This window comes from Neomonachus schauinslandi, chromosome X, assembly GCF_002201575.2.
Source record: "Neomonachus schauinslandi chromosome X, ASM220157v2, whole genome shotgun sequence".
Lineage (NCBI taxonomy): Eukaryota > Metazoa > Chordata > Mammalia > Carnivora > Phocidae > Neomonachus > Neomonachus schauinslandi.
The window spans coordinates 65233237-65261075 of NC_058419.1; the positions used below are offsets into that span (position 1 = coordinate 65233237).

General features: G+C 36.0%; 1 protein-coding gene across 1 annotated transcript in view; it reads left to right on the plus strand.

Moving 5' to 3' along the window:
- Positions 1 to 27839, plus strand: part of ATRX (ATRX chromatin remodeler) — a 319976-nt gene that overhangs the window by 67448 nt on the left and 224689 nt on the right. Inside the window, exons 3-7 of the mRNA XM_021678803.2 lie at positions 15894 to 15949; positions 17061 to 17113; positions 18088 to 18212; positions 20869 to 20982; positions 27119 to 27228. Coding sequence (XP_021534478.1) covers positions 15894 to 15949; positions 17061 to 17113; positions 18088 to 18212; positions 20869 to 20982; positions 27119 to 27228 — 458 coding nt within the window. The remainder of the gene's footprint in view (positions 1 to 15893; positions 15950 to 17060; positions 17114 to 18087; positions 18213 to 20868; positions 20983 to 27118; positions 27229 to 27839) is intronic.

Here is a 27839-nt window from a genome sequence, read left to right on the forward strand (position 1 = left end):
TCATTTGTTATTCTTTTTCTAGTTCCTTTAGGTATAAGTTTAAGTTATTTGTTTGAGGTTTTTCATACTTCGCCTGTTTTGCTATAAACTTCCTTCTTGGAACAGCTTTGGCTGCATCTGAAAGATTTTGGACCATTGTATTTTTGTTTTCACTTGTTTACATTTAGTTTTATTTCGTCTTTGATTTCTTGGTTGTCCCATTTATTGTTTATTAGCATGTTACTTAATCTTCATGTGTTTATGTGCTCTCCAGATTTTTTCTTGTGGTTGATTTTAGTTTCATAGTGCTAGTGTTGGAAAAGATGCATGGTATGACTTCCATCTTTTTGAATTTTTGGAGACTTGCTTTGTGGCCTAACATACGATCTGTTGTGCAGAATATTCCATGTGTATGTGAAAAGAATGTGTATTCTGCTGTTTTAGGATGGAATGTTCTGAATGTATCTGTTGGATTCATGTGTTCCAATATGTCCTTCAAAGCCACTGTTTACTTTTTGATTTTTTCTTTGGATGATCTATTGATGTAAGTTAAGTCCCCTACTGTTACTGAGTTACTATCAATTACTTCCTTTATGCTTGTTACTAGCTGCTTTGTTTTTGTGTGTGCTCCCATGTTGGGTTCATATATATATGCAATTGTTACATTTTCTTTTTGGATTGTTCCCTTTATGATTATGTAGTCTCCTTTTTTGTCTCGTTACAGACAATGTTTTAAAGTCTATTTTGTCCTATATAAATATTGCTACCCCATCTTTCTTTTCACTTCCTTTCACATGATAAATGTTTTTCCATCCCTTCACTTTCAATATGCATGTGTCTTTAGGTCTGAAATGAGTCTTTTGTAGGTAGCACATAGATGGATCTTTCTTTATTATCCCTTCCTTCACCCTATGTCTTTTGATTGGAGTATTTATTTAGTCCATATACATTCAAAGTAATTATTAATAGGTGTGTATTTATTGCCATTTTGTTATCTATTTTATGGTTGTTTTTGTAGTACTTCTGTCTCACTTCTCTTGCTCTGTTCTCATTGTTTGCTCCCATTCATTAGTGATGTGCTTGGATTCCTTTCAATTTATGTTTTGCGTATCTCTTACCAGTTTTTGACTTGTGGTTACCATTATGCTTATATATATCATCTTCTGCATATAGCAGTCTCTATTAAGCTGAGGTTGATTAAGTTCAAACCCATTCTGAATGTACTAAAGTTTTACTCCTCCCCCACCGTGTTTTCATATTTTTCATCCTTGTATTTTGTTAATTCTTTTATTTCTTAGGTATACTTAATTTTACTGCTTTTGTGCTTCCTATTCTTCTTACTCCTTATGGTGTAACCTTCCCACTCAGGTTATCCCTCTTACATTTCTTGTAAGGCTGGTTTAGTAGTTATGAATTACTTTAAGTTTTGTTTTTCTGGGAGCTGTTTATCTGTCCTGTGAATGATAGCGTTGGTAGAATACTAATTTTTTCAAATTTTTATTTAAATTCTGGTTACCATATAGTGTAATATTGGTTTCAGGAGTAGAATTTAGTGATTCATCACTTATGTGTAACACCCACTGCTCATTACAACAAGTACCCTCCTAAATACCCATGACCTATTTAGCCCATCCCCCACCCACCTCCCTTCATCAACCCTCAGTTTGTTCTCTGTCATTAAGAGTCTCCATGGTTTATTTTCCTCTCCCATTTTCCCCCCTGCCCATATGTTCATCTGTTTTGTTTTTTAAATTCCATTTATGAGTGAAATCATATAGTATTTGTCTTTCTCTGACTTATTTCACTTAGCATAACATACTTAGATCCATCCATGTCAGTGAAATGGGCAAGATTTCATTCTTTTTGAGGGCTGAGTAATATTCCATTGTATATATACCACATCTTTATCCATTCATCAGTGGATCAACCTTTGGGCTCTCCCATAGTTTGGCTATTGTTGATAATACTGCTGTAAACGTTGGGGTACATGTGCCCTTTCGAATAATTTTTTATCCTTCCGGTAAATACCTAGTAGTGCAATTTTTGGGTCATAGGGTAGGTCTGTTTTCTCTTTTTGAGGAACCTTCATACTGTTTTCCAGAGTGGCTATTCCAGTTTGCATTCCCACCAACAGTGTAAGAGTGTTACCCTTTCTCTGCATCTTCACCACCATCTATTGTTTCCTGTATTGTTAATTTTAGCCATTCTGACAGGTGTGAGATGGTATCTCATCATGGTTTTGATTTGTATTTCCCTGATGAGGAGTGATATTGAGCATCTTTTCTTGTGTCTGTTAACCATCTATCTGGATGTCTTCTTTGAGAAAATGTCTATTCATGCCTTCTGCCCATTTCTTAACTGGGTTATTTTTTTTCATTTGGGTGATGAGTTTTATAAGTTCTTTATAGATTTTGGATAATGACCCTTTATCAGATATGTCATTTGCAAATATCTTCTCTCATTCCATAGGCTGCCTTTTAATTTTGTTGATTGTTTCCTTTGCTGTGCAGAAGTTTTTTATTTTGATGAAGTCCCAGTAGTTCATTGTTGGCTTTTGTTTCCTTTGCCCCTAGGCAACATGTCTAGTAAGAAGTTGCTACAGCCAAGGTCAAAGAGGTTTCTGCTTGTGTTCTCCACTAGGATTTTGTTGGTTTTCTGTCTCACATTTAGGTCTTTCATCCATTTTGAATTTATTTGTGTATATTGTGTAGGAAAGTGGTCCAGTTTTATTCTTCTGCATGTTGCTGTCCAGTTTTCCCAACACCTTTTGTTGAAGAGCCTGTCTTTTGTCCATTGGATATTCTTTCCTGCTTTGTCCAAGACTAGTTGACCATAGGTTGAGGGTCCATTTCTGGGCTCTCTGTTCTGTTCCATTGATCTATGTGTCTGTTTTTGTGCCAGTACCATACTGTCTTGATCGCTGCAGCTTTGTAATACAGCTTGACATCTGGAATTGTGTTGCCAGCAGCTTTGGATTTCTTTTTGAACATTATTTTGGCTATTCGGGGTCTTTTCTGGTTCCACACGAATTTTAGGATTGTTTTTTCTAGCTCTGTGAAAACGGCAGGTGGTATTTTGATAAGGAGTACATTAAATGTGTAGATTGCTTTAGGTAATAAATATATTTTAACAATGTATGTTCTTCCAATCCTTGAGCATGGAGTGTTTTTCCATTTCTTTGTTTCCTCTTTAGTTTCTTTCATCAGTGTTTTATAATTTAGAGAGTACAGATCTTTTACCTCTTTGGTTAGGTTTATTTCTAGGTATCTTATGGGTTTTGGTACAGTTGTAAATGGGAACAATTCCTTGATTTTTTTTTTTCTCCTGCTTCATTATTGGTATATAGAAATGCAACCAATTTCTGTACATTGATTTTGCTGAATTCATGTATTCTAGCTTTTTTTTTGTGGAATCTTTCTGATTTTCTACATAGAGTATCATGTCATCTACAAATAGTGAAAGTTTGACTTCTTTCTTGCTGATTTGGATGTCTTTTCTTTCTTTTTGTTTGATTGCTGAGACTAAGACTTCCAGTAGTATGTTAAATAGTAATGATGAGAGTGGATATCCCTGTCTTGTTCCTGACTGTAGAGGAAAAGCTGTCCTTTTTTTCTGCATTGAAGATATCAGCTGTGGGTCTTTCGTATATGGCCTTTATGATGTTGAGGTATGTTCTATATATACCTTCTTTGTTGAGCAAGAATGGATGCTGTATTTTGTGAAATGCTTTTTCTGCATCTGTTGAGAGGATCATATGATTCTTATCCTTTCTTTTATTAATGTGGTTTATCACATTGATTGATTTGCATATATTGAACCACCCCTGCAGCCCAGGAATAAATCCCACTTGATCATGGTAAATAATCCTTTTAATGTACTGTTTGATTCGATTTGCTAGTTTCTTGTTGAGAATTTTTGCATCCTTGTTCATCAGGGATGTTGTCCTGTAATTCTCCTTTGTAGTGGGGTCTATGTGTGGTTTTGGAATCAAAGTAATCCTGGATTTGTAGGAGGATCTTGGATGTTTTCCTTCCCTTTCTACTTTTTGAGCATTTTGAGAAGACTAGGCATTAACTCTTATTTAAATGTCTGTTAAGGGGCACCTGGGTGGCTCGGTTGGTTAAGCGTCTGCCTTCGGCTCAGGTCATGATCCTGGGGTCCTGGGATCAAGCCCCGCGTTGGGCTCCCTGCTCAGCGAGAAGCCTGCTTCTCCCTCTCCTCCTGTTTATGCTCTCTTCTCGTGATCTCTGTCACTATCTCTGTCTCTCTCTCAAATAAATAAATAAAATCTTTAAAAAAAAAAAAAAGTCTGTTAAAATTACCCTGGGAAGCCATTTGGCCCTGAACTTTTGTTTGTTGGGAGATTTTTTTTAATCATGTCTTTTTTTTTTTTTTAAGATTTATTTATTTTTTTATTTGAGAGAATGAGAGAGAAAATGAGTTGTGGGGAGGGGTAGAGGGAGAAGTAAACTCCCTGCTGAGCAGGAAGTCTGTCGTGGGGCCTGATCTCAGGACCCTGGGATCATGACCTGAGCCAGAGGCAGATGCTTAACTAACTGAGCCACCCAGGCACCCCTGTTAGGAGATTTTTGATTACTGATTCAATTTCTTTGCTGGTACTCAGTCTGTTTAAATTTTCTATTCCTGTTTCAGTTTGGTAATTTGTATGTTTCTAGGAATTTATCCGTTTCTTCCAGTTTGCCCAATTGGCAAGTAATTTTTCATAGTATTCTCTTACAATTGTATGTATTTCTGTGGCAGTTGTCATTTCTTCTCTTCCATTTGTCATTTCATTTATTTGGGTCTTTTCTCTCTCTTTAAGTCTGTCTAGTGGTTCATCAATTTTATTAATTCTTTCAGGGAATGAGCTCACAGTTTCATTGGTCTGTTCTGCTGGTTTTTGTTGTTTTTGTTTATCCTTTATTTCTGCTCTAATCTTTATTATTTCCCTTCTTCTGCTGGCTTTAGGCTTTATTTGCTATTCCTTTTCTAGGTGTAAGTTTAGGTTTTTATTTGAGCCTTTTCTTGCTTCTTGAGGTAGGCCTGTATTTCACTGTACTTCCCTCTTAGGACTGCCTTTGCTGCATCCCAAAGGTTTTTGACTGTTGTGTTTTCATTTTCATTTGTTTCCATGTATTTTTGAAATTTCTTCTTTGGTCTTCTGGTTAATCCTTTTATTCTTTAGTAGGATGTTCTTTAACCTCCATGTATTTGTGGTCTTTCCAAATTTTGTCTTGTGGTTGACTTCAAGATTTATAGTGTTGTAGTCTGAAAATATGCATGGTCTGATCTCCATCTTTTTGTATTTTTTTAGGGCTGATTTGTGACCCAGTATGTGATCTATTCTGGAGAATGTCCATGTGCACTTAAAAAGAATGTGTATTCTGCTGCTTTAGGATAAAATGTTCTGTAATTTTAATATCTCTCTTTATTACTATTTTTTGCCATTTTAATTACTATGTGTCTTGGTGTGGACCTCCTTGGGTTGATTTTTTTGGGGGAGACTCTTTGTACCTCATTGTAGATCTGGGTTTCTGTTTCTTTCTCTAGATTTGGTAATTTTTCAGGTCTTATTTCTGCAAATAAACTTTCTGCCTCATTTTGTCTTTCTTCTCTTTCTAGGATTCCTAATATATATATATATGTTCCTATGCTTGATGGTGTTGCTGTGTTCCTTTAATCTGTTCTCATTTTTTATTCTGTTCTTTCTCTTGTGTAGCTTGATTACCTTCCAGTACTCTGTCTTCAAGGTCACCGATATGTTTTTGTGCTCCCTCTAGTCTACTGCTTATTCCTTCTAGTATATTTTTAATTTCATTTATAGTGTTCTTCATCTCTACTTGGTTCTTTTTTTATATTTTATACCTCTTTGTTGAGGTTCTCAGTGAGATCCCCCACTCTTCTCAGTTCTAGTGAGTATCTCTAGGACGATTATGTTGAATTTTCTCTCAGGCATATTGCTGATGTCTGTTTTGCTTGCTTCTCTTCCTGTCATTTATTGTTCTTTAATTTGATGCATATTCTTCTTTCTCCTTACTTTGTCTCACTCTCTGTGTCTATTTATATGTGTTAAGAAAGTCATCTGTGTCTTCTACACTTGTAAGTAGTGGTCCTATGAGGAAGATGTCCTGTAGTTCCCTGCAGTGCAAAGTTCCCTGTTCACCAGAACCTTGCACTTCAGGGGTGTCTCCTGTATGTGTTGTGTGCACCGTACCGTTGTGGCTGAGCCACAGTTTTCTTCAGTGCAGTTGTATCCAATGGCTCCCTTTGCCTATTATGGGCAGAGTTTGGTCCCTGAATTGTTAATAGGGCAGTCTGGGGACGGCTCGTTCTTGAGTTCACTTATATGAGACGTTTGCAGGGTGCACTCTTAACTGCAGGGTACTCTCTGTGTGTTGTCCCCTGAGACTTGTATAAGTTAGTGGGGCCTGCCATCGTACCGTTTGTCTGCCCTCAGCCTTCTGCAGGGCTGCAGTTGAACTGGTCTGTGTGCTTATTTTTCTGTTTCCCCAGGTCATGAGTCACTTTGTATTGGTTCTGGCCACTTTCAGGTCTGCTTGCACAATGCCAGTTTTTTGGTTCCTCTTTAGGTGGACCTTTGCTGTTGTTGGGTTCAATGGGGCAGATTGGAAGGAGAGGTGGGGGTGTAGGCAGAGCCCATGATAATTTGCAAGGTATGCACTAATCTGCTCTGGAGGGAACCTGGAGATACTTTGGAGAACTCTTATGGAGGGCATGGTGTGCTGTTTGCAAGCTAGATGGAGAGTGTTCACTGGTTCCCAAAAGTGCCCTGGTATCTGGACTTGGGGTTGGGGAGGTAAAGTGGCACCTGCCTACTCTTTTGTTCTTGGAGTAGTCTCCTGAAGTTCCCTTCCCTTCCTGTGCAGGTTCTGAGATTAGTAAATACATCAGTTTCCTTACCGTATACCCCTGGTGGTTTTCAAATTGCTGCTTCTATGTGGTATCTCACTGGGGTTGTTTCTCATGCTGGCTCTTTAAGGGCAGGGACTCAGTTTCCTCTTGCCCTGTGGTTTTCCCAGAGCCCAACCTGCTGATTTTTAAAGTTCAAAGTATTGAACTGATTATGAAAATTTTCAGTGTTGAGTTTCTCTCATTTTCAAAGCCAAATGTTATGGGGACACATCTTTCCAGTGCAGGCCCCTCATGCCTAGGGAGCCTGGTGTGGGGTCTGCTTTTCTCCCTTCTCTGTGCTTGTGGTTTCCCTTCCGCTTGCAGACAGTCTCTTGGGTCAGTTTTGTTCTTAACCATGTCTGTGCCCTCTCTACCATTTTTGATGTGGCCTCTTCTCTATGATTGCTGTGGAGAATCTGTTTTGCCAGTCTTTGGGTTGTTTTCTGTTATTTACACTGATGGAGGTGTTTGCATGGATGGATGGGAGCTTAGGACCCTTCCACTTTATCATCCTCTCCTAAAGTTGGTATTGATACTTTTCTTTTTTTAAATTTTTTTTGAAAGATTTTATTTATTTATTTGACAGAGAGGCACAGCCAGAAAGGGAACACAAGCAGAGGAAGTGGGAGAGGGAGAAGCAGGCCTCCCGTGGAGCAGGGAGCCTGATGTGGGGCTCGATCCCAGGACCCTGGGATCGTGACCCGAGCTGAAGGCAGACACTTAATGACTGAGACACCCAGGCGCCCTGATACTTTTAATTCTAATTTGTTACTACAGATTTCATTGTAGTCTTCCTCTTTGTATTTTAACTTCTTTCTCTGACAGAGAAATCTGGCCCTGCTATCCTCAATTTTTGTACTCATTTGCTCAGTCCTCATGTTATCCACCTAGTTGCAAATTTGCTAACCATACCATCACAACAGAGAAACCTAACCAGCATTAAGTATTTGTTTTAAATTCTCTTTGTCTTTAGAATGACATTATATTGTCAGAGTTCTGTGTTTAGTAGGTAGTTGGGGAATTCTGCCTCTGGTGGTGGCAAACTAGCTTCATTTGCACAAGCATATTATTTCCCACAGATACCAGTTATAAGCTCTGGTCAAAATACTGAAAATAATTATGTGAAGGAACTAGAAAGTGACAAAAAGCAAACACAAATGGGAGGGGAGTGAACACATGGAAGAAGGAAATACTGTTAGTGAATTCCCAATTGTTAAGCCTTCTTTCCTTAAGGAAAGTTCCAGTTAGCTCAGTCGGGGGCAGTTAAGACTTGGATAGAAATCTGTATTCATATTGGATGAGGTATGAAGAAATTTAGGGGGACACTAGCAGCTTTTGTAAAATGAAGGGGGAGGATTCCATTCAGAAGGGAGCTACAAATTGGGAACTCCAAAAGCTGCAAAAACTCCAAACATACCTGCGATTGAATTGTTCAAGTGTAGCCCAGATTCCAGGCAGCTCAGTTAGGGGTAAAAAGAACAGTAGAAAACTTTTAGTTGCTTCCAGTACAGGGTAAACAGTTTGGGGTTAGATTTCAGCTAAGTTAACTACCTCCTCATAACAGAAATATCAACTCTTTGGAGGAACATAATGGGTTGCAGTGTCTTCACTTTATCTTTCCAGATGACTAGTACCAATCCAAAATACTAGATAGATGAAGCAAGAAGAAATATGACCCATGCTCAAAAGGAAAGACAGTCAATAGAGACCAATCTACAGATGACTCAAGCGTTGAGATTAGCAGAGAAGAACATTAAAGCAGCAATTACAGCTAAGCTCAAGCACAAAAAGGCAAATGAATTTATGATTAACAGAGAGATAGGAAATCTTAGCATAAACATAGAAACTGTAAAAACCTATTTTGAAGTTCTAGAACTAAAAAATACAATTTTGAATAACAAATCATTGTACTTGACAGGAGATTAAAGGTAGCAGTATAAGTGTCAGTGAATTTGATGACAGACTAAGAGAATTTATCCATCTGAGAATAGGAAACATCAAAAAAGAAAGTGTGTGGAGTACTTGCTCTTCAAAGCCTTTCCCCAGTAAAACTGTATAGTTATCAATCAAACACATGCAAAGAATAAGAATGTGTAACCCATGCTCAGGAAAAAAGTCAGTAGAAATTCTCAGTGGGCCCAGCATTTTATAGTTATCTGTATACTAATCTTGCACATATTTTGTTAGATTTTTACATAAGTATTTCAGGTATTTGGGGTGCTATTTTAAATTCTGTTGTTATTTGTAATTTAGATTTTATTTGTTCATTGCAGGTATGTAGGAATTTTATTCCCTTTTTATGTTGTCCTTGAATCCTGTGAACTTGCTGTAGGGAGGGTTTTTGTTTATTTTTTTTGCCTTGTAGATTCCTTGGAATTTTCTACATAATCTTGTCTGAAAATAGGGACAGTTTTTTTTTTGTTTTTTTTTAAAGATTTTATTTATTTGACAGAGGCACAGTGAGAGAGGGAACACAAGCAGGGGGAGTGGGAGAGGGAGAAGCAGGCTTCCCGCGGAGCAGGGAGCCCAATGTGGAGCTCGATCCCAGGACCCTGGGACCATGACCTGAGCCGAAGGCAGACGCTTAACGACTGAGCCACCCAGGCGCCCCTGAAAATAGGGACAGTTTTATTTCTTTGTTTCGTCTGTGTGCATTTTAATTCTGTTTCTTGCGTCATTATGCCGGGTAGGAGTTTTTGTATTTTCCATTATTATCGTGAAGAAGAATGGTGATGGCAGACATTCTCTTGGTGTTTATGATCTTGGTGGTAAAGCATTCAGTCTTTCACCATTAAGTATGATGGTTCCTGTATAAATGGTTTTTGTAAATACTCTACCAAGTTGAGGATGTTTCTCTCTATTCCTAGTTTTTTGACAGTTTTTTTTTTTTTTTAAAGATTTTATTTATTTGACAGAGAGAGATAGCGAGAGCAGGAACACAAGCAGGGGGAGTGGGAGAGGGAGAAGGAGACTCCCCGCCGGGCAGGGAGCCCGATGTGGGACTCGATCCCAGGACCCTGGGATCATGACCTGAGCTGAAGGCAGACGCTTAACGACTGAGCCACCCAGGCGCCCCTTTTTGACAGTTTTTTACAGTTACATTTATATTTAGATAATTATAGATTCACATGCAGTTGTAACAACTAATAGAGAGGTCTTACATACACTTTGTCTATTTTTCCCATAATGGAAACATTTTCTAAAACTATAATATATTATTATAGTCAGGTTATTGATATCCACTGATCTAGTTCAAATTTCCTAGGTTTTCCTTGTACTTGTGTGGGTGTATTGAGTTTTATACAATTTTATTATTTGGGTTGATTCATATCTCCACCCTTATAGTCATATATCCATCCTCACAGATTACTCATCCTGCCCTTTCATAATCATGCTTACTTCCTTAGCCTCACTCCTACCCAGGCCTAACAACCTGGCAATCACTAATCTATCCTCCATTTTTAAAGTTCTGTCATTTCAAACATGTTACATAAATGGAATCGTATGAATGTATGTATTGGGGATTTGGTTTTTTCACTTAGCATAATTCCCTAGAGATTCATCTGAGTTTTAGCATATACCAGTAGTTATTTCCTTTTTAATTGCAGTGTAGTAGTGTTCCATGGTATGGATATACCACAGTTTGTTTAACCATTCACCTGTTAAGGGACATCTGGGCTGATTCCATATTTGAGCTATTACAAATACAACTGCTGATGAACATTTGTGTGAACTACGTTTTCATTTCTCTGGGATAAATGCCTGGGAGTGCAGTTGGTGGGTCATATGATGGTTGCTTGTTTATTTTAAGATACTCCTAAATTGTAAACTGAGTTCCAGAGGGGCCACACCATTTCATATTCCCAAAGCAATGTATGAGTGACTCAGTTTCTCTGCATCTACACCAGCATTTGGTGTTACCACTATTTCCTTTTTAATTTTATGTATTCTGATAGATACTTAGTGATATCTTGTGGTTTTAATTGGCATTTCCCTAATGACTAATAATAACACTTTTAACATTGTTATTGGGATATAATTTGTATAGCATAAAATTCACTCATTTAAAGTATACAATTTAGTAGTTTTTGTATTTCACAGATATGTGTAACCATCACCATAGTTAATTTTATAACCTTTTTATCACGTCAAAAGAAACATTCCCACCCCCTTACTAATCTACCAAGCAACCTCACTAATCTACTTTCTTGGCTTTATGGATTTCTGTATTTTGGACTTTTCTTACGAGTGGCATTGTATAATATGTGGTCCTGTGTGACTGGCTTCTTTCACTTAGTGTAATGTGTTCAAGGTTTATCTGTGTTGTAGCATGTTTTTATACTTCATTCCTTTTTATGGCTAAATAACATTCTTTTATATGACATTTGATCTGTTCATGGATACTTGTCTTGTTTATACTTTTTGGCTATTATGAATAATTCTGCTATAAACATTTGTGAACAAGTTTGTGTATGGCAGTGTATTTTCATTTTTCTTGGGTATACACTTAGGAGTAGAATTGCTGGGTTATATGGTAACTATGTTAAATCCTTTGAGGCAGTGCCAAAATGTTTTCCAAAGTGGCTGCACCTTTTTACATTCCTACCAGCAGTGTATGAGGATTCTGATTTCTCTGCATCCATGCCAACAATTATTATCTGACTTTTTGATTTTAGCCTTCGTAGTGCATGTGAAGTAGTGTCTCATTTTGGATTTGATTTTCATTTACCTCATGGCTAATGATACTGAGCATCTTTTTATGTGCTTGTTGGTAATTTGTATGTATTTTCCTTGGAGAATTGTCTATTCAGACCCTTTGCCCAATTTTTAATTGGGTATTTGTTTTTGTTATTGATTTTTAGCATTCTTTATATCTTCTGAACTTTTTATTATGATAAAATTTACCATTAACCATTTTTAAGTGTACAATTCTCTGGCATTAAGTACATTCACATGGTTGTGCAAACATCACTACCACCTATCTCCAGAACTTTTCATCTTCAAATGAAACTCCGCACCCATTAAGGACTAACTTTCCAATCCTCTCTTCCCTAGCCTCTGGCAACCACCATTCTACATTCTGTCTCTATAATCTTGACTATTTTAGGATCCTCATATAAGTGAGAGGGCTAATACAGTTTTTGTCCTCTTGTGTCTGGCTTATTTTACTTAGCATAACGCCTTTAAGGTTCATCAGTGTTGTGGCATGTATCAAAATGTCCTTCCTTTTTAAGACTGAATAGCATTCCATTGTGTGTATATGACATATTTAGTCATTCATCTGTTAGTGGGAACTTGGATCAGATATATGATTTGCAAATATTTTCTCCCATTTTGTTGGTTGTCTTTCATCTTCTTGATGGTGTCCTTTGAAGCACAAAAGCTTTTAATTTTGATAAAGTATAGTTAGTCTAATTTTCTTTTTATTGCTCATGTTTTTGGTGTCATATCTAAGAATTCATAGTACTGAATCTGAGGTCACAACGATTTACCCCTATATTTTCTTCTAAGAGTTTTATAGTTTTAACTCTTTAGGTCTTTGGTGCATTTGGAATTCTTTTGTGTGTGGTGTGAGGCTCCAAGTTCACTTTTTGCATGTGGATACATAGTTATGTTAACATCATTTGTTGAAAAGACTATTTCCCCACTGAATGGTCTTGGCATCCTTATTGAAAATCAATGGGGGGGGGGTGGGAAGAAAACCAGTCAACCGCAGATAGGTGGTTTTATTTCTGGACTTTCAGTCTTTTTTTGACTCATCTATATGTCTATCCTTTTGTCAGTGCTACACTATGTTAATTACAATTGTTTTATAGTAAGTTTTGAAATTGTGAAGTGTGAATCTTCCTATTTTGTTCTTTATTTTGCAGGCTATTTTGGCTATTCCTGTTTAATTCTATACAAATTTTAGAATGAGCTTGTCAGTTTCTAGAAAAAAGTCAGCTGGGATTCTGACAGGGATTGCATTGTATTGGTAGATCAGTTTGGGGACTATTGCCATCTTACTGTTGGATTGTTTATTTTCAGGTCATTCATTACAAGTGAATAGAAATACAATTGATTTTTTTATATTGTTCTTGTATTTTTCAATCTTTCTGTACTCTTTTACTAGTTCTAATAGTTTTGTGGTGGATTCCATAGATTTTCTATATATAAGATAATGTCATCTCCAAAGAGAGATAGTTTTACTTCTTTCTTTTCAATCTTGATGCCTTTTATTTCTTTCTCTTGATTACTTGCTCTGGCTAGAATCTTCATTACAATACTGAATAGAAGTGGCAAGAGTGGATTTCCTTTCTTGTTTCTGATCTTAGGAAAGCATTCAGTCTTTCACCATTTAGTATAATGTTAACCTGTGGGTATTTTGTAGATAGTTGAGGATATTCCATTTTTTTAGGGTCTTTTAAAATAGATTTTACTTTTTAGAGCTGTTTTATTTAATTGTTTTCCTAAGATTTTATTTATTTATTTAAGACAGAGAATGAGAGAGAGAGAGAGAGAAAGAGAATGCATGAACCAGGGGCAGGGCAGAGAATCAGACTTCCTGCTGAGAAGGGAGCCCGATGCGGGACTTGATCCCAGGACTCTGGGATCATGACTTGAGCCGAAGGCAGACGGTTAACCAAGTGAGCCACCCAGGCACCCTGGAGCAGTTTTAGGTTCACAGTGTTTATAAGCATCTGTGTGCAGGTTTTTGAGTGGATTTAGTTTTCATCTTATTTGGATAATTATCAAGGAGTGTGATTGCTGGATCATATGGTAAGAGGATGGTTAATTTTGTAAGAAACTGCCCAGGGGCGCCTGGGTGACTCAGTCATTAAGCGTCTGCCTTCGGCTCAGGTCATGATCCCAGGGTCCTGGGATCGAGCCCCTCATTGGGCTCCCTGCTCAGTGGGAAGCCTGCTTCTCCCTCTCCCACTCTCCCTGCTTGTGTTCCCTCTCTCACTGTCTCTCTCTCTCAAAAAATAAATAAAATCTTTAAAAAAAAAAAAAAAAAAAAAAGAAACTGCCCAAATGTCTTCCAAAGTGGTTGTACCGTTTTCCGTTCCCAACAGCAATTGAATGAGACTTCTTTCTGTTGCTTCACATCTTCACCAGCATTTGGTGGTGTCAGTGTTCTGCATTTATCCATTGATTGTGTAGTATTATCTGATTGTTTTAATTTCCAGTTGCATCATGACATATGATGTGGAGCATTTTTTCATATGCTTATTTGTCACCTGTGTATCTTTGGTAAGATATTTTCAGATCTTTTGCCCATTTTTTTCTTTTTTTTAATTTAATTTTTATTTTTTTAAGGATCTTATTTATTTGATGGAGAGAGACACAGTGAGAGAGGGAACACAAGCAGGGGGAGTGGGAGAAGGAGAAGCAGGCTTCCCACCAAGCAGGGAACCCGACATGGGGCTCGATCCCAGGACCCCGGGACCTTGACCTGAGCCAAAGGCAGAGGCTTAATGACTGAACCACCTAGGCGCCCCTTTTTGCCCATTTCTAATCATGTTGTTTATTATTATTGAGTTATTTGTATCTTTTATTTTTATTATTATTATTTTTAAATATTTTATTTATTTATTTGACAGAGAGAGCACAAGTAGGGGAGCAGCAGGCAGAGGGAGAAGGAGAAGCAGTCTCCTCATGCAGGGTTTGATCCCAGGACTCTGGGACCATGACCTGAGCCGAAGGCAGATGCTTAAGTGACTGAGCCACCCAGGTGCCCCCTTTGTATCTTTTAGATAATAGTCCTTTATCAGATAGGTCTTTAGGCAGATACTTTCTCCCAGTCTGTGGGAGAAAGACTTGTCTTCTGTTGAAGTTTGCTAGTATTTTGTTGAGGAGTATTCTGTCTATATTTGTGATAGTGTTCTGTAGATTTCTCATTTTTTGGTACCTTTACTGGTTTTGGTATGATACTGGTCTCATAAACATTAATTAGGAAGTATCCCTACTTTTTATATTGGAAGAGTTTGTGAAGACGTTTTTGAATGTGTGGTACATTTCAGTGGTGAAGCCATCTAGACCTTTGCTTTTTTTTGTGGGTAGTTTTTTGATTACTAATTCAGTCTCTTCAGTTATAGGTCTATCACATTGTATATATTTTTTTTAGCCAGTTTTGTTAGTTTGTGTGTGTTTAGGAATTTGTCCATATTTTGTTATCTAATATTTTGGCATACAGTTGTTCATAGTATTCCTTTATAATCTGTTTATTTCTTTAAGGTAGGTAGTAATGTCCCCTTTTTAATTTCTGATTCTGGTAATTTGAGTTTTGCTCCCTTTTTCTTGGTCAGTCTAGCTTAAGGTTGGTCAATTTCATTCATCTTTCCAAAGAACTTTTGGTTTCAGTGATTTTTCTTTATTTTTCTATTCTGTTTCATTAAATTTAGCTCTAATCTTTATTTTTTCTTTCCCTCTGCTTTCTTCAGGTTTAGTTTGCTGTTATTTTTCCAGTGACTTAGGTGAAGGGAAATAAAATTTATTAATAGTATGATTGTATTGTTAGTAAAAGATGGAGGTTAAATTTTCTTCTAAGAGAAAATACCTTAGAAAATTGCAGTAGGAAATGTTTTGATACCAAACTGCTATTTTTAGAAACTTAGTGCTTTTATTTATTTATTTTTAAGGATTTTATTTGTTTGTCAGAGAGCACAAGCACGGGGGAGTGGCAGGCAGAGGGAGAAGCAGGCTTCTTGCTGAGCAAGGAGCCCGATGCTGGACTCGTTCCCAGGACCCTGGGATCATGACCTGAGCTGAAGGCAGATGTTTAACCGACTGAGCCACCCAGGCATCCCTAGAAACTTAGTGCTTTTAAAGAAGGGGTTAGTGTGTCAAGGGAGTGATTCTAGTGAGAAAATTCTTCTAGGAATATTTTAATGTGAGTAATGTATTACCAGTACTGTTGTACTTCATAGACTGAAAAATGGGTTCATGGAGTTGTAGTTTTGGTGTTCTGTTTGATAATGCTTTGAAGAGATAGATAAAGTTTTTATTTCTTCTCTTTTAAGAAAAAGTCAGTGGTTCTGGAAATAACTCAGATATGATGGAAAACAGCAAGGAAGAGGTAAGACTAATTTGAAGCATTTAAAAGATACTTATTAATTGCTAATAACCAACTAGAGTATATGTTATCAGATTGCCTCTGTTTTTTTTTTTAAGATTTATTTATTTATTTTAGAGCAAGCATAGTGGGGAGGGGCAGAGGGAGAGAGAAACTCAAGCAGACTCCACACTAAGCATGGAGCCCAACACGGGGCTTGATCTCATGACCCTGAAATCATGACCTGAGCTGAAACCAGGAGTTGGACACTCAACCGACTGCGCCACCCACGCACCCCAGATTGCTTCTCTTTAATACATGCATGTGTTTAAGTTTACTGTTACATATTATGATACTTCATTTTGGGTAGTTGTTTATTTTTAGAAGGTGTTCATTGTTTTTATTATTGTGTGGTTCACTTTAGCAATATACCTAAAGCCAGACAACTGAAGGTTTGCTAACAGATAGGTAGTTGAACATTATTATATTGCAATAGTGGTGCTCAGGGTGGTTGTTATGGGCATGACTCCATGGTTCTGACATCTCTCAAAACTGGATATTTAGAGTATCTTAAGCATTATTATAGGAACCCATCCTGATATCCTTCACTCATGATACCCAAGCCTATGCTATAGTTTTGGGATTCTTTCCATCTAGTATAGAAATTTCAATCCAAAAAATATATTGATTATATTGGCAAAATGAGGATAAATTTAGTATCTCAAAGCAAATTGTAGAAGGTACTTTGTGCCATATGTTAGGATAGAGAAAATGACACATTTTTTAGATCCTCAAAACTCCCTACATCCACTGGGATCTGATTACTTCTGTACCTTTGTTTCGTCTTTGTTGACTTGGGTCAAGATCATGATAGAGTAGAGCATCCTCACCTACACCACACAATTCAGTAGAAACAATTTAATTAAAAAAAAAAACAGGAAATTAATCTTAAATCAAGGAAGCCTGAGAATAAATGCAAATTAGTTTTTGAAGTTCCTTTTAAAAAAATATTTTAGACATAAAAGTAATATCCCATTATGTTAGTGTATCAGAGATCTTGGTATAGGGAAATAGTTAATTGTAGGGATGTTCCTTGAAAGTTGTATTCACTTTTTTGTTTATTTCTCACATTTAGGGAGCTAGCTCTTCAGAGAAATCCAGATCATCAGGATCATCACGATCAAAAAGGTTGGTTGATATTGAAGGGAAAACATTTTCAGATGATTTTCTTTTTCTAAGAATAATAATCTTTTCTAAACTTCAGGCACCCTTGTTCTAAGTGAATAAACTGTTTTATACAAACATACACATTAAAAACTGGACAGTATAGTATAATGAATTCTCTTGTATCCATCAGTTAATTTCAACAAATATTGAATTTTACTGGAATTTTCCAAGGAGGATTTATTATGCCTTAGTGGCCCTTGCAATATATAGATCATTTCTTTTAGATCATATATGTGCTCAAAAAAAGGACAGAGGGAAAATGAAATGAATGCCTCATGAAGCAATACAGGTTTTTTAGGATTATATCAAATTGTCCAGAATGATGGGGAGGGGTAGCCGTTATACTTATTAGGAAGTTATGATGAGATCAAAAAGTGGTAAAAATACTTTTCTGTGTTAAATTGTCAAAACGAATTTTACATACAAGGACTGAAACTACTTCTAATCATACTGTAAAGCGTAATAGAGAGTATAGATTTTATTAGAAGTTTGCAGTTATTGGGCATTTGTGTGTGTGTGTGTGTTAAGAAGGCTGCACGCCCAACATGGGGCTTGAACTCACAGCCTGAGATCAAGAGTCAGATGCTTATCGACTGAGCCAGCCAGGTGCCCTGGGCATTTGTTGTTTCTTACCAGTGGGAATGTCTCTTAATAAACACAGTTTATTTTAACTTATTCTCTAAAGTGGTGATTCTTAAAGAGGAGATCCCTTTATGATCCACCCCGGTAGCTTTTTCAGAGTGAACATATCCTGGTCCTACCCCAGACCTACTGAATCATAATTTTCAGTAATACGGTACAGAGATGTGTGCTTTCGTAGGTGAGTCTGATGTGTATCTGTGGTTAAGAGCCACCGTTCAATCTAAACATGTTCTTTGGTTATTATTCCAATTGTCAGAAATGTCCATAATTCTATGGACTTAATTCTTTCATAGGAAACCTTCAATTGTAACAAAGTATGTTGAATCTGATGATGAAAAACCTTTGGATGAAACTGTAAATGAAGATGCTTCTAATGAAAATTCAGAAAATGATATTACTATGCAAAGCTTGCCAAAAGGTAATGTGTATTAATTTTTCATATGAAGTTAAAGTTGAAATGTATTTTTAAATGTCATTATAAAATTGGAACTTGATTACTGTTAGCTGTGTGTAAAGGAACAAAACTAGCATTTTAATAGTGGTTGTCTGGAAATGTATTAGAATGGTAATGAAAATGTGTGTTACTGAGGTTGAAAACAGAATATTTGCAGTCAGCTTTGAAAAAGAACAAAACCTATTTTCTCTTTCTATTGGGTTTTAGAAAAGGGATTTTAGTTTGTAAATTGTATTTGAATGTGGAAGTTAGTTTAAACGTTTATATGAAGTTTTGGTTCAGCAAATTTAAACATGCTTGCTTTATAGGAAAACATGAATATTCTTAAAACTTTAAAAAACATTTAAAAGTCTGGTTAATCTTACTGCATTCTTAAGTTCTCTAAGACTAAAAGCTGAAGTTAATTATCAAAGATAGATTTAGATGTATTTCTTGTAATTAGCTCTTTAAAACGCCTTGTCACATGCCTTTCAACTGTTGCAGTTCTAACCTTAAAACCTCATTAATTAGATTGGGGGAAAAAAGCCAAATGAAAATCTTGGACGTTTCATAGTCCAAGTCTGAGAGCAGTATGATTATATGATAAGAGTAATGACAGAGGTCTTGGTAATTTCATGGTGTTTCAGAGTCAAGAGTTTAGATTTTTTCTTTATTAATAATATGTGGAAGTATCTTAGCAGATTTTTCAAATTTATCCTCACAGATCATTTATAGCAGTGTTTACTAAACTTTGTTCTCTGTCTACATTTATATTTTTGTGAAACATTTTTTGATTATGGAAGTTTAAAAAAATGGTGGGAAGGAGCCTAAGACATTGCTTGACTAGGACAAATTAGGAGTTACAGTAGATGAAATATGAAATGAGGAAAAGGAATGAATGAGAGAAAGCAGAAAGGAAAATTGATGGGCCTACCATTTACTTGGCTTTGCAAATCATCTGTGACAATTTTATGTAATGGTTGGTGGCCGAGGGCAGAAACAACTACTGAGGGAGTGTGAGTCCCATAGGCAGTGACTCACTTTAGATTGTAACGTTCTCAGTGGTTGTCACTGGGAGTCCTTATGATGGTCACTGGGTGAGCTAAGAAATAGGAATTCAAATCTTTCTTTTAATGATACTGTGGAAAAAAGTTAGTATGGGATGTTTCTAACCTGAGTTAATCATAATTCTCTCCCACCAAACCGAAAATAGACCCATTTCATAAGGTAGAATTTGGGTGATGATAATTATTATTATAATACTATATTGAGTATATATAGGTACCAGACTCTTACAGAACTAACTCATTTAATCCTCAAACCAATACTGTAAGGTAGTTACTGTTTCTACTTGTAGAAATAAAGGAACAAATTCAGAGCTCGAGGAACTTCTTCAGGCTTTAAATTGAGAAACTTAGGTCTGCTTGAACCCAAAGCTAGTGAGTGCTTTCTCCACTCTACTGCTTTCCTTCCATTTAGAGAAGAATCTTCAGAAATAATTTTGTTTTTTCATTAATTATAAATCTTGAGCTTTTTCAAATGCTTTGGCTTCTCTGAGGGTATATATGTGAAATGGTTGCTGTAAATAAAGTTTTTTTTGTGTGTAGATTATTTAAATTTGCCAGTTTGTAAAAACTCAATCCTCTATGCCTGCTTTCCCCTCCTTTTTTTTCAGACTCAGAAATACATATAACTAGATGCTATACCTTGCCAAAATCTGCTTGCTGAATAACATAGGCCCATGTTTCAGGGAGACCGTCCCTGACAACTTACCAGGTTTTACTTTCTTAAATGTTGCCAATAATGCCCAATTACTAAGCCCAGCAACATAGGTAAATGTGAGACCTGGACCCTTTTTACTATGCTCCTGCTTTATTTGCTCTTGAGAGATTATAATGAAAACTTAACAACCTGTCTTCTCAGTTCACATGTTCTTTAAGAAAGTACATTCTTTCTAAAATATTTCCATAGAGACCAATAATCGATCTCATTCTACAGTTTATTGTTAGAGCAGTTGAACTTAAATATCTTAAGGGAATCTTCTGTTTTAAGACTCTTTAAGGACTTTTCAGGGTGCTAAATGTTTGACACACTAGTTGGGAAATGCCTCAGAATAGGTATAGCAGTAATAGCAGAATTAACTTCTCACATTGCCTCCCACTGTCCTCCCCCAAAACAATATAAAAAAACCCTTACAAATTTTTTCTGAGTTTGTGATTTGGATTATGAGAAGAATAGGATGTCTTCTTAAAATTTTCCTTCTGGTCCTTCTATTTTATAAACTTTATTCGAGCTTAGCATGGGTGTTTATACTCAAAACAGTTTTTGTGATGGGCAGTATAAAAATTCAGAACTGGGCTGAGGCTTTATACTTTATTCACACATTTCTGTTATAATCAGTTTGTAATACCCGTACCCTACTTTTATTAATTATATTCCAACAAGTAATCTTACTGCTGACACCTGGCCCTTTTACTATTTCCCTGTTTTATTTACTCTTGAAGAGGTCCTTATACAAGTATTGAAAGCTTGAAAGAAACAAAATTATGTACCAGCAATGTTGGCTTTATCTGAACTGAAGTCTTGTACTTCATTTGCACATTTAATATGTGTAATGGTTTTTTAAATGAAATCATTCTAGGTACAGTGATTGTACAACCAGAGCCAGTGCTGAATGAAGACAAAGATGATTTTAAAGGGCCTGAATTTAGAAGCAGAAGTAAAATGAAAACTGAAAATCTCAAAAAACGCGGAGGTAAATACAAGTGAAAATGAAAACATGAGTTTAAATTGCTGTTTATGACCATATTGGAAAATCTGATGTGCTTATTAAAAATACCTCCACTTTTCTGCCCATTGTTTATTAAAAGCACTACTTAAAAATAACTTCTGTTTCTCTCTGAGCTCTGAAGCAGAAAAGGTTAAACATTTATCAAAATACCTTTGCCTTCACTGGCTATAAAGTTATTTCAAGAAGCTTAGCATTCCCTTCTTGAATATTAGTTCTGTAATGCCTATATGCCAAAATACCATGTGTTCCCTCTCACCCCGAAAGAATTTCAGATTTGGACAAAACCTTGCCTGTGGCCTTGGGTAACTTTATATATATATAATGTATTGTATCACAGAGTTACCTGTGCCTTAGTATTATTTGGGGTGCTTGTTAAAAATGCAAGTCCCTTAACTCCACTAACAAATTAGAATTTCTGGGGATGATGTCAAGAATGAGCCCCATTTTGTTCTTTTGTATATTAAAGTTGGAGATCTACTGCTGTAAGGATAATAATGTAGAGATGAGTAGGAAGGAGAAGGGAGCTAGAGCTAGTAACCTTCCTTCCACCTGTCTGAGCCGTCTCTTCCTTTGTCTGTCTACCCCCACTTATACACACACCATGTTGGCTAATCATCTGTAAAAAGTTAGCATAAGGAGGATTCATTTAGAAATTTATGACAATGGAGTATGTTTCCCATTTGCTTGTGTGTGATTTTTAAATAGTGCCTGTATATTTTTTGGGCAGATTTACAGAGCCATAATCCATGACCATAAAGGGAACGAATCTCTAAAAAATAGAACAAGACACCAAATATCCAAGTAGAAGTGTAATGGAAGCATGTCTGTTTAATATTTATCATGTTACTTGTGAAATTATAGCATAGTACTTAATATTGGTGAAATTTGTGCCGATTTTTATTTCAGTGCTATATGATTATCTTGATGGAATTAGTAAAATATATCTGTATTTGTTATATATATTTTCGGATTAAATAACTCATTAGGTTGTTGGAGAAAATCAAAGAAATGTTGTTTAGTCTGTGGTCCACAAGGGGGTGTTCTGCTCCTTTCAAGCATACGGAAGATTTATGGAGAATGTAGTTCATAGTGGGGTAACTGCCATTGCAGCAACAGAGCTCACCAAAGCTGAATAGTTTTCTTAAAACAAGAGAATCAGCAAGTAGAAGGTGACCGTAGGGATCAGTAGCAAGAGTCTGGAGAACAGATAACTAAGTGTACTGCATTGTATCAAAATTAATATCTAAATGGTGTCTTTGGGGAGGGACTCTGGTGCAGTCAGTGTCTAGAATGTGTATAAGGGCCAAAAGGAGAATGAAAAAAGAACTACAGTTGTTGGGGAATGTGTTCTTAGTGCCACTTCACTATGCTGCTGGTATTTGGTCTGAGCTGATATATTTGGAACATTTTATTGAGTGTTCTGTGTAAGAATGTTTATATTATGCTTAATGAAATATGTATGTTTATAGCCATATAGTAGCACCTAAATCTCTCATGGTAATTTTTGTCTTAATGATTTGCTACATCTTTAAACTGTCAGAAATCACACAGGAAATTTAACTGTTTACTTATATATGCATGTATGAATAAACTAGTGATCTGAGGTACTGAATTGCTAGTTAATAATCAAACTTCCTGGGAAAGTTAGTTCTATAATTGAAGCCTAGTTTAGGAAACTATCAAGAAGGTAAACTGTGTATAAAGTAATCTTACATTGATTTGAAACAAAATTAAAGGTACCACCATTTCAGGAGCCACTTTTTAAAAAACACCATAGCGTATTGACTACCTTTTCCCCAGTTTGTTAGAAAGTATACTTTACACCTAATTTTTCTATCTGGCACAATAATTTTATTTTAAATTCCAGTATAGTTAGCATACTGTGTTAATATTAGTTTTAAGTGTACAATATAGTGATTCAACAATTCCATACATCACACAGTGCTTATCATGACAAGTGTACTTCTTAATCTCCATTGCTTGTTTTACCCATCCCCATACCCCCCTCCCCTCTGGTAACCATCAGTTTTGTTCACTATAGTTAAGAGTCTGTTTCTTGGTTTATCTCTGTCTCTTTTTTTCTTTTGCTTGTTTTTTTTCCCTTAAATTCCACATATGAGTGAAATTACATGGTATTTGTTTTTCTCTGACTTATTTTCCTTAGCATTATACTCTGTAGTTCTAGTCGTGTCTTTGCAAATGGCGAGATTTCATTCTTTTTTATGGCTGAATAATATTCCATTGTGTATATATATACCATATCTTCTTTATCCATTCATCTATCAATGGATACTTGGGCTGCTTACATAATTTGGCTATTTAAAATAATGCTTCTATAAATATGTGCATGTGTCCCTTTGAATTAGTGTTTTTGTATTTTGGGGATAAATACCCAGTAGTACAATTACTGGATCCTAGGATAGTTCTATTTTTAACTTTTTGAGGAACTTCCATATTATTTTCCAGAGTGGCTGCACCAGTTGACATTCCCACTAACAGTGCAAGAGGGTTCCTTTTTCTCCACATCTTTGTACATACTTGTTTTTCTTGTGTTTTTGATTTTAGCCTAATTCTGACAGGTGTGAGGTGATATCTCATTGTATTTATAATTTGCATTTCCCTGATAATGAGTGATGTTGAGCATCTTTTCATGTGTCTGTTGGCCACTTGGATGTCTTCTATGGAGAAATGTCTGCTCATGTCCTCTGCCCATTTTTTAATTGGATTATTCATTTTTTGGGTGTTGGGTTTTATAAGTTCGTTATATATTTTGAATACAACTCTTTATCAGATGTCATTTGCAAATATCTTCTCCCATTCTGTAGGTTACCTTTTAGTTTTGTTGATTGTTTCCTTCACTGTGCAGAAGCCTTTTATTTTGATGTAGTCCCAAGAGTTTATTTTTCTTTTATTTCCCTTGCCTCAAGAGACATATCTAGAAAAGTGTTGTGATGGCTGATGTCAGGGACATTACTGCCTGTGCTTTCTTCTAGGATTTTTAAAAATTTAAATTCAATTAACCAACATATAGTACACCCTTAGCTTTTGATGTAATGTTCTGTGATTCATTAGTTGTGTTTAACACCCAGTTAGGATTTTTTTTATTGAAGGTTTTATTTATAAGTAATCTCTACACCCAGCATGGGGCTCAACCTCACAACCTTGAGATTGTGAGTTGCATGTTCCACTGATGGAGCCAACCAGGTGTCCCTCTTCTAAGATTTTTATAGTTTCAGGTCTCACATTTAGGTGTCTAATCCATTTTGAGTTTTATTTTTGTGTGTGGTGAAAGAAAGTGGTCCAGTTTCATTCTTTTGCATGTAGCTATCAAGTTTTCCCAACACCGTTTGTTGAAGAGACTGTCTTTTTCCCACTGGATAGTCTTTTCTTGCTTTGTCAAAGGTTGACCATATAATTATGGGCTTATTTCTGGGTTTTCTATTCTGTTCCATTGATGTGTATGTCTATTTTTGTACCAGTACCATACTGTTTTGATTACTACAGCTTTGCAAATAATTTAAGTCTGGAATTGTAATACCTTCAGCTTTGCTTTTCATTTTCAAGGTTGCTTTGGCTATTTGGGGTCTTTTGTAGTTCCATGCAAATTTTAGGATTGTTTGTTCTAGCTCTGTGAAAAATGCTATACCATGGTATTTTGATAGGGATTGTATTAAATGTGTAGATTGCCTTGAGTAATTTTAGACATTTTAACAATATTTGTTCTTCCAATCCATTAGCATGGAATGTCTCCATTTCTTTGTGTCATCTTCAGTTTTTATCGTTAATGTTTCACAGAAATTTGTTCTCTTTAAATCTATTAAAATGTGTTGAACTCAGAAATGAAAATGCTTCTTTTCCATTTATACACTGTATTATGATCATTAAGATATTTCATAGCTAAAAATAAAAATGTAAAGGATATACATGTAGAAACAAGTACATAAAGTAATATTTCACCATTATTCAGTATTGGCTTTACATCTCACTTAAATAAAATAATAGGTTCAGTCTTACTCCTCCATTTCCTCCTCCTCCCACCCCTCTAATGATTATTTTGAAGTTTCTGTGCATGTGTGTGTGTATTATTTTCATATATGTTTTTATATTTTTCCTATACATGTTTTTTCATAAAGCATTTATTTTTCACTTAAAATATATAAAGTGGTATCCTGTGTATATCCTTTTGCAACATTTCACATTCAGCATTGCTTTTGAAGTGTGTCCATCTCAGTGAATGTACATCTAGTTTTTTATTTTCCACTGCTCTATAGAATTTTGTTATATGAATAAACCACTGTCCATTTCCCAAATGGAAGTTATTTCCAAGTTTTTGTTTTCAGAGTTTTCCGATTTCCTACTTAGTGCTGCAATGAATATCGTATATACGATTCTTTTTGCACATGTGGGAGAAATTCTCCAAAGGATCACCTGGTTTTGTTTAATTTTTTTTAAGATTTATTTTATTTATTTATTAGAGAGCACAAGAGGGGGTACGGTCAGAGGGAGAAGCAGACTCCCTGCCAAGCAGGGAGCCTGTTACAGGACTTGATCCCAGGACTCTGGGATCATGACCTGAGCTAAAGGCAGTCGCTTAACCAACTGAGCCACGCAGGTGCCCTAGTTTTGTTTAATTTTTGAGTGATATATGTGCAAAAGCATATAGAAGATGCTTAATATTTATTATGTTAACATTGGATGAGCATTCATATTCTAGCTTTTATTAGTATATCTTAATGCAATCATTATTTGAAATGAAGCACACTGTGTATTTGTTTCTGTTAAAACAAATACAGAATATATGAGTACTTGCGATCAAACACTAATGTAGGACAGTATGATATAAAATATTAGCAACTTATATAGTGAGTCTTCAAATTCTCTACATTGTCTGGAAAAGTATGATGGCACCCTTAAAATTGGGTTAAACTTTTTTAACTTCTGCGAATAAGAATATTTGTGATAATATTTGGGTTCATGGTGATTTGGATCTATAAAGAGTAAGAAAAAAACAAAATAGAAAATTGAGAGGTGGGAAATGTGTGTATTGTTTTGTCTTTTATTTAGAGATACAGTTTATTCTTTTAGTTATCTCCTTTTTATTTGTGAATGCAGGCATTTTCATTGGCCTGTTTGGAATCATAATCTGTCATCTTATATCAAGATCTTGGTTGCACATCGGAATCATCTGTAAAACTAAAAAAAAAATGTCTAGGAGATTCTCATTCAGTGGTTTAGGGGTGGGAATGGCAGCCTCTGCTTTTAAAAAGTTTCTTCAGATGATTCTGATGTCAGCTCAGATTGTAAAGCACTGCTGTAAGCAGAACTAAGGATGAGATTGAGGCAGCAGAGGTTTCCTTTTTGTTGCATTGGGTTATCTTCAGCCTGTTTTCCTGCAGACACTGTGGAATGGGGCTCTTCCTTCCCCCTCCTCCGAGTCATTCTCAGGTTTTGCTGCCAAGATAGATAGATATACCTGCAAGTCTTATTTGTCCTTAATTGGAAATAGTAGTGCTGATATGGAGTAGATAGTGAAATAGAAGACAGGTTAATGGGGATTATGGATAGTATTGAAGTAAATCTGAGGTAAGAAATTGGTAATTTAAAATTATCAGGTTTTCACATACTATATTGGAAGAATCTGTGCAGACATTTTCATTTTGAGGATAAAAAATTAATGGCGTACCTAATTTTTAAGTATAAGGATGCAAAAGACTGTTCCACATATGTCACTTGCTTCCCCATTCTTTAAGAACTGATAATTTATTTGCAAACAATAGCAAAATGAAAACGAGCTCTTGACCCCTATTTTTAGAACTTCTCTTATGGAGTCTCTTCATGTTTTATCCAGTTGTTGTGAGAAATAGGGTTTGCATCTGTAAAAGGAAACAGATTAGGATTTGTAGTTCTGGCATTTGCCAAGGTTGTCATGTTTTTAGTAAGTCCATAAAATTGTTAGCCTTTTGTGTCCAAAATGTCACTTTTCTAAGAATTATGAAGTATTTAATTTGTAATATGAAAATTGCAAAATGCTGACTAAAGTAAATATCTTTTCTTACGTGTGTGTGTGTATGTCTGAATAACGGTCACTCCTTTCTCCTAGAAGATGGGCTTCATGGGATTGTGAGCTGCACAGCTTGTGGACAACAGGTCAATCATTTTCAAAAAGATTCCATTTACAGACATCCTTCACTGCAAGTACTTATTTGTAAGGTATGTAATGATCTTTTTATAATTCATTCTAGAAATATTTGAATGTTTACTGTGTGTTAGACATTTGGTTTACAGTGTCAGACTTTTGGTGCATAGTGATGAAGAAGATGGACGTGGTCTCTGTCTTTGGAGGGCTTATATTGTAACGGGGAGGACAGATATTACAAAAAGGCCAGTAAGTGCCATGATAGGGGAAGTACTGTGTACTGTGGGAACACACAGGAAGCCTGTGTACTTTGGAGTTAGGTAGGGGGGCTTTATAATGGAGATGATATTAGCTGGTATCTGAGCTATAAATAGGAATTAGCCTGGTGAAGTGGGATTGGCTCAGCATATTCTAAGCAGAGGCAACATGGTATTCAGAGGCTGGTAAGTGAAGCAGAGCATGGTGTGTTGGCAAATCTGAAGAGTTTACATGTGTGCACATGTATATGTTTTATAACCTTCCATCTTATGTATTCTAATTACCCAAATCTAAACTCTCCACGTGGGGCAGGGTTTTGACATTAAGTTGGTGATGATAGAATTAAAAATGCTTTATATGTGTTGAAGATAGTTTTAACAGTCTGTGTATACTCTTTTATTAGTAATACCTTGGAGTTAATTTTAAA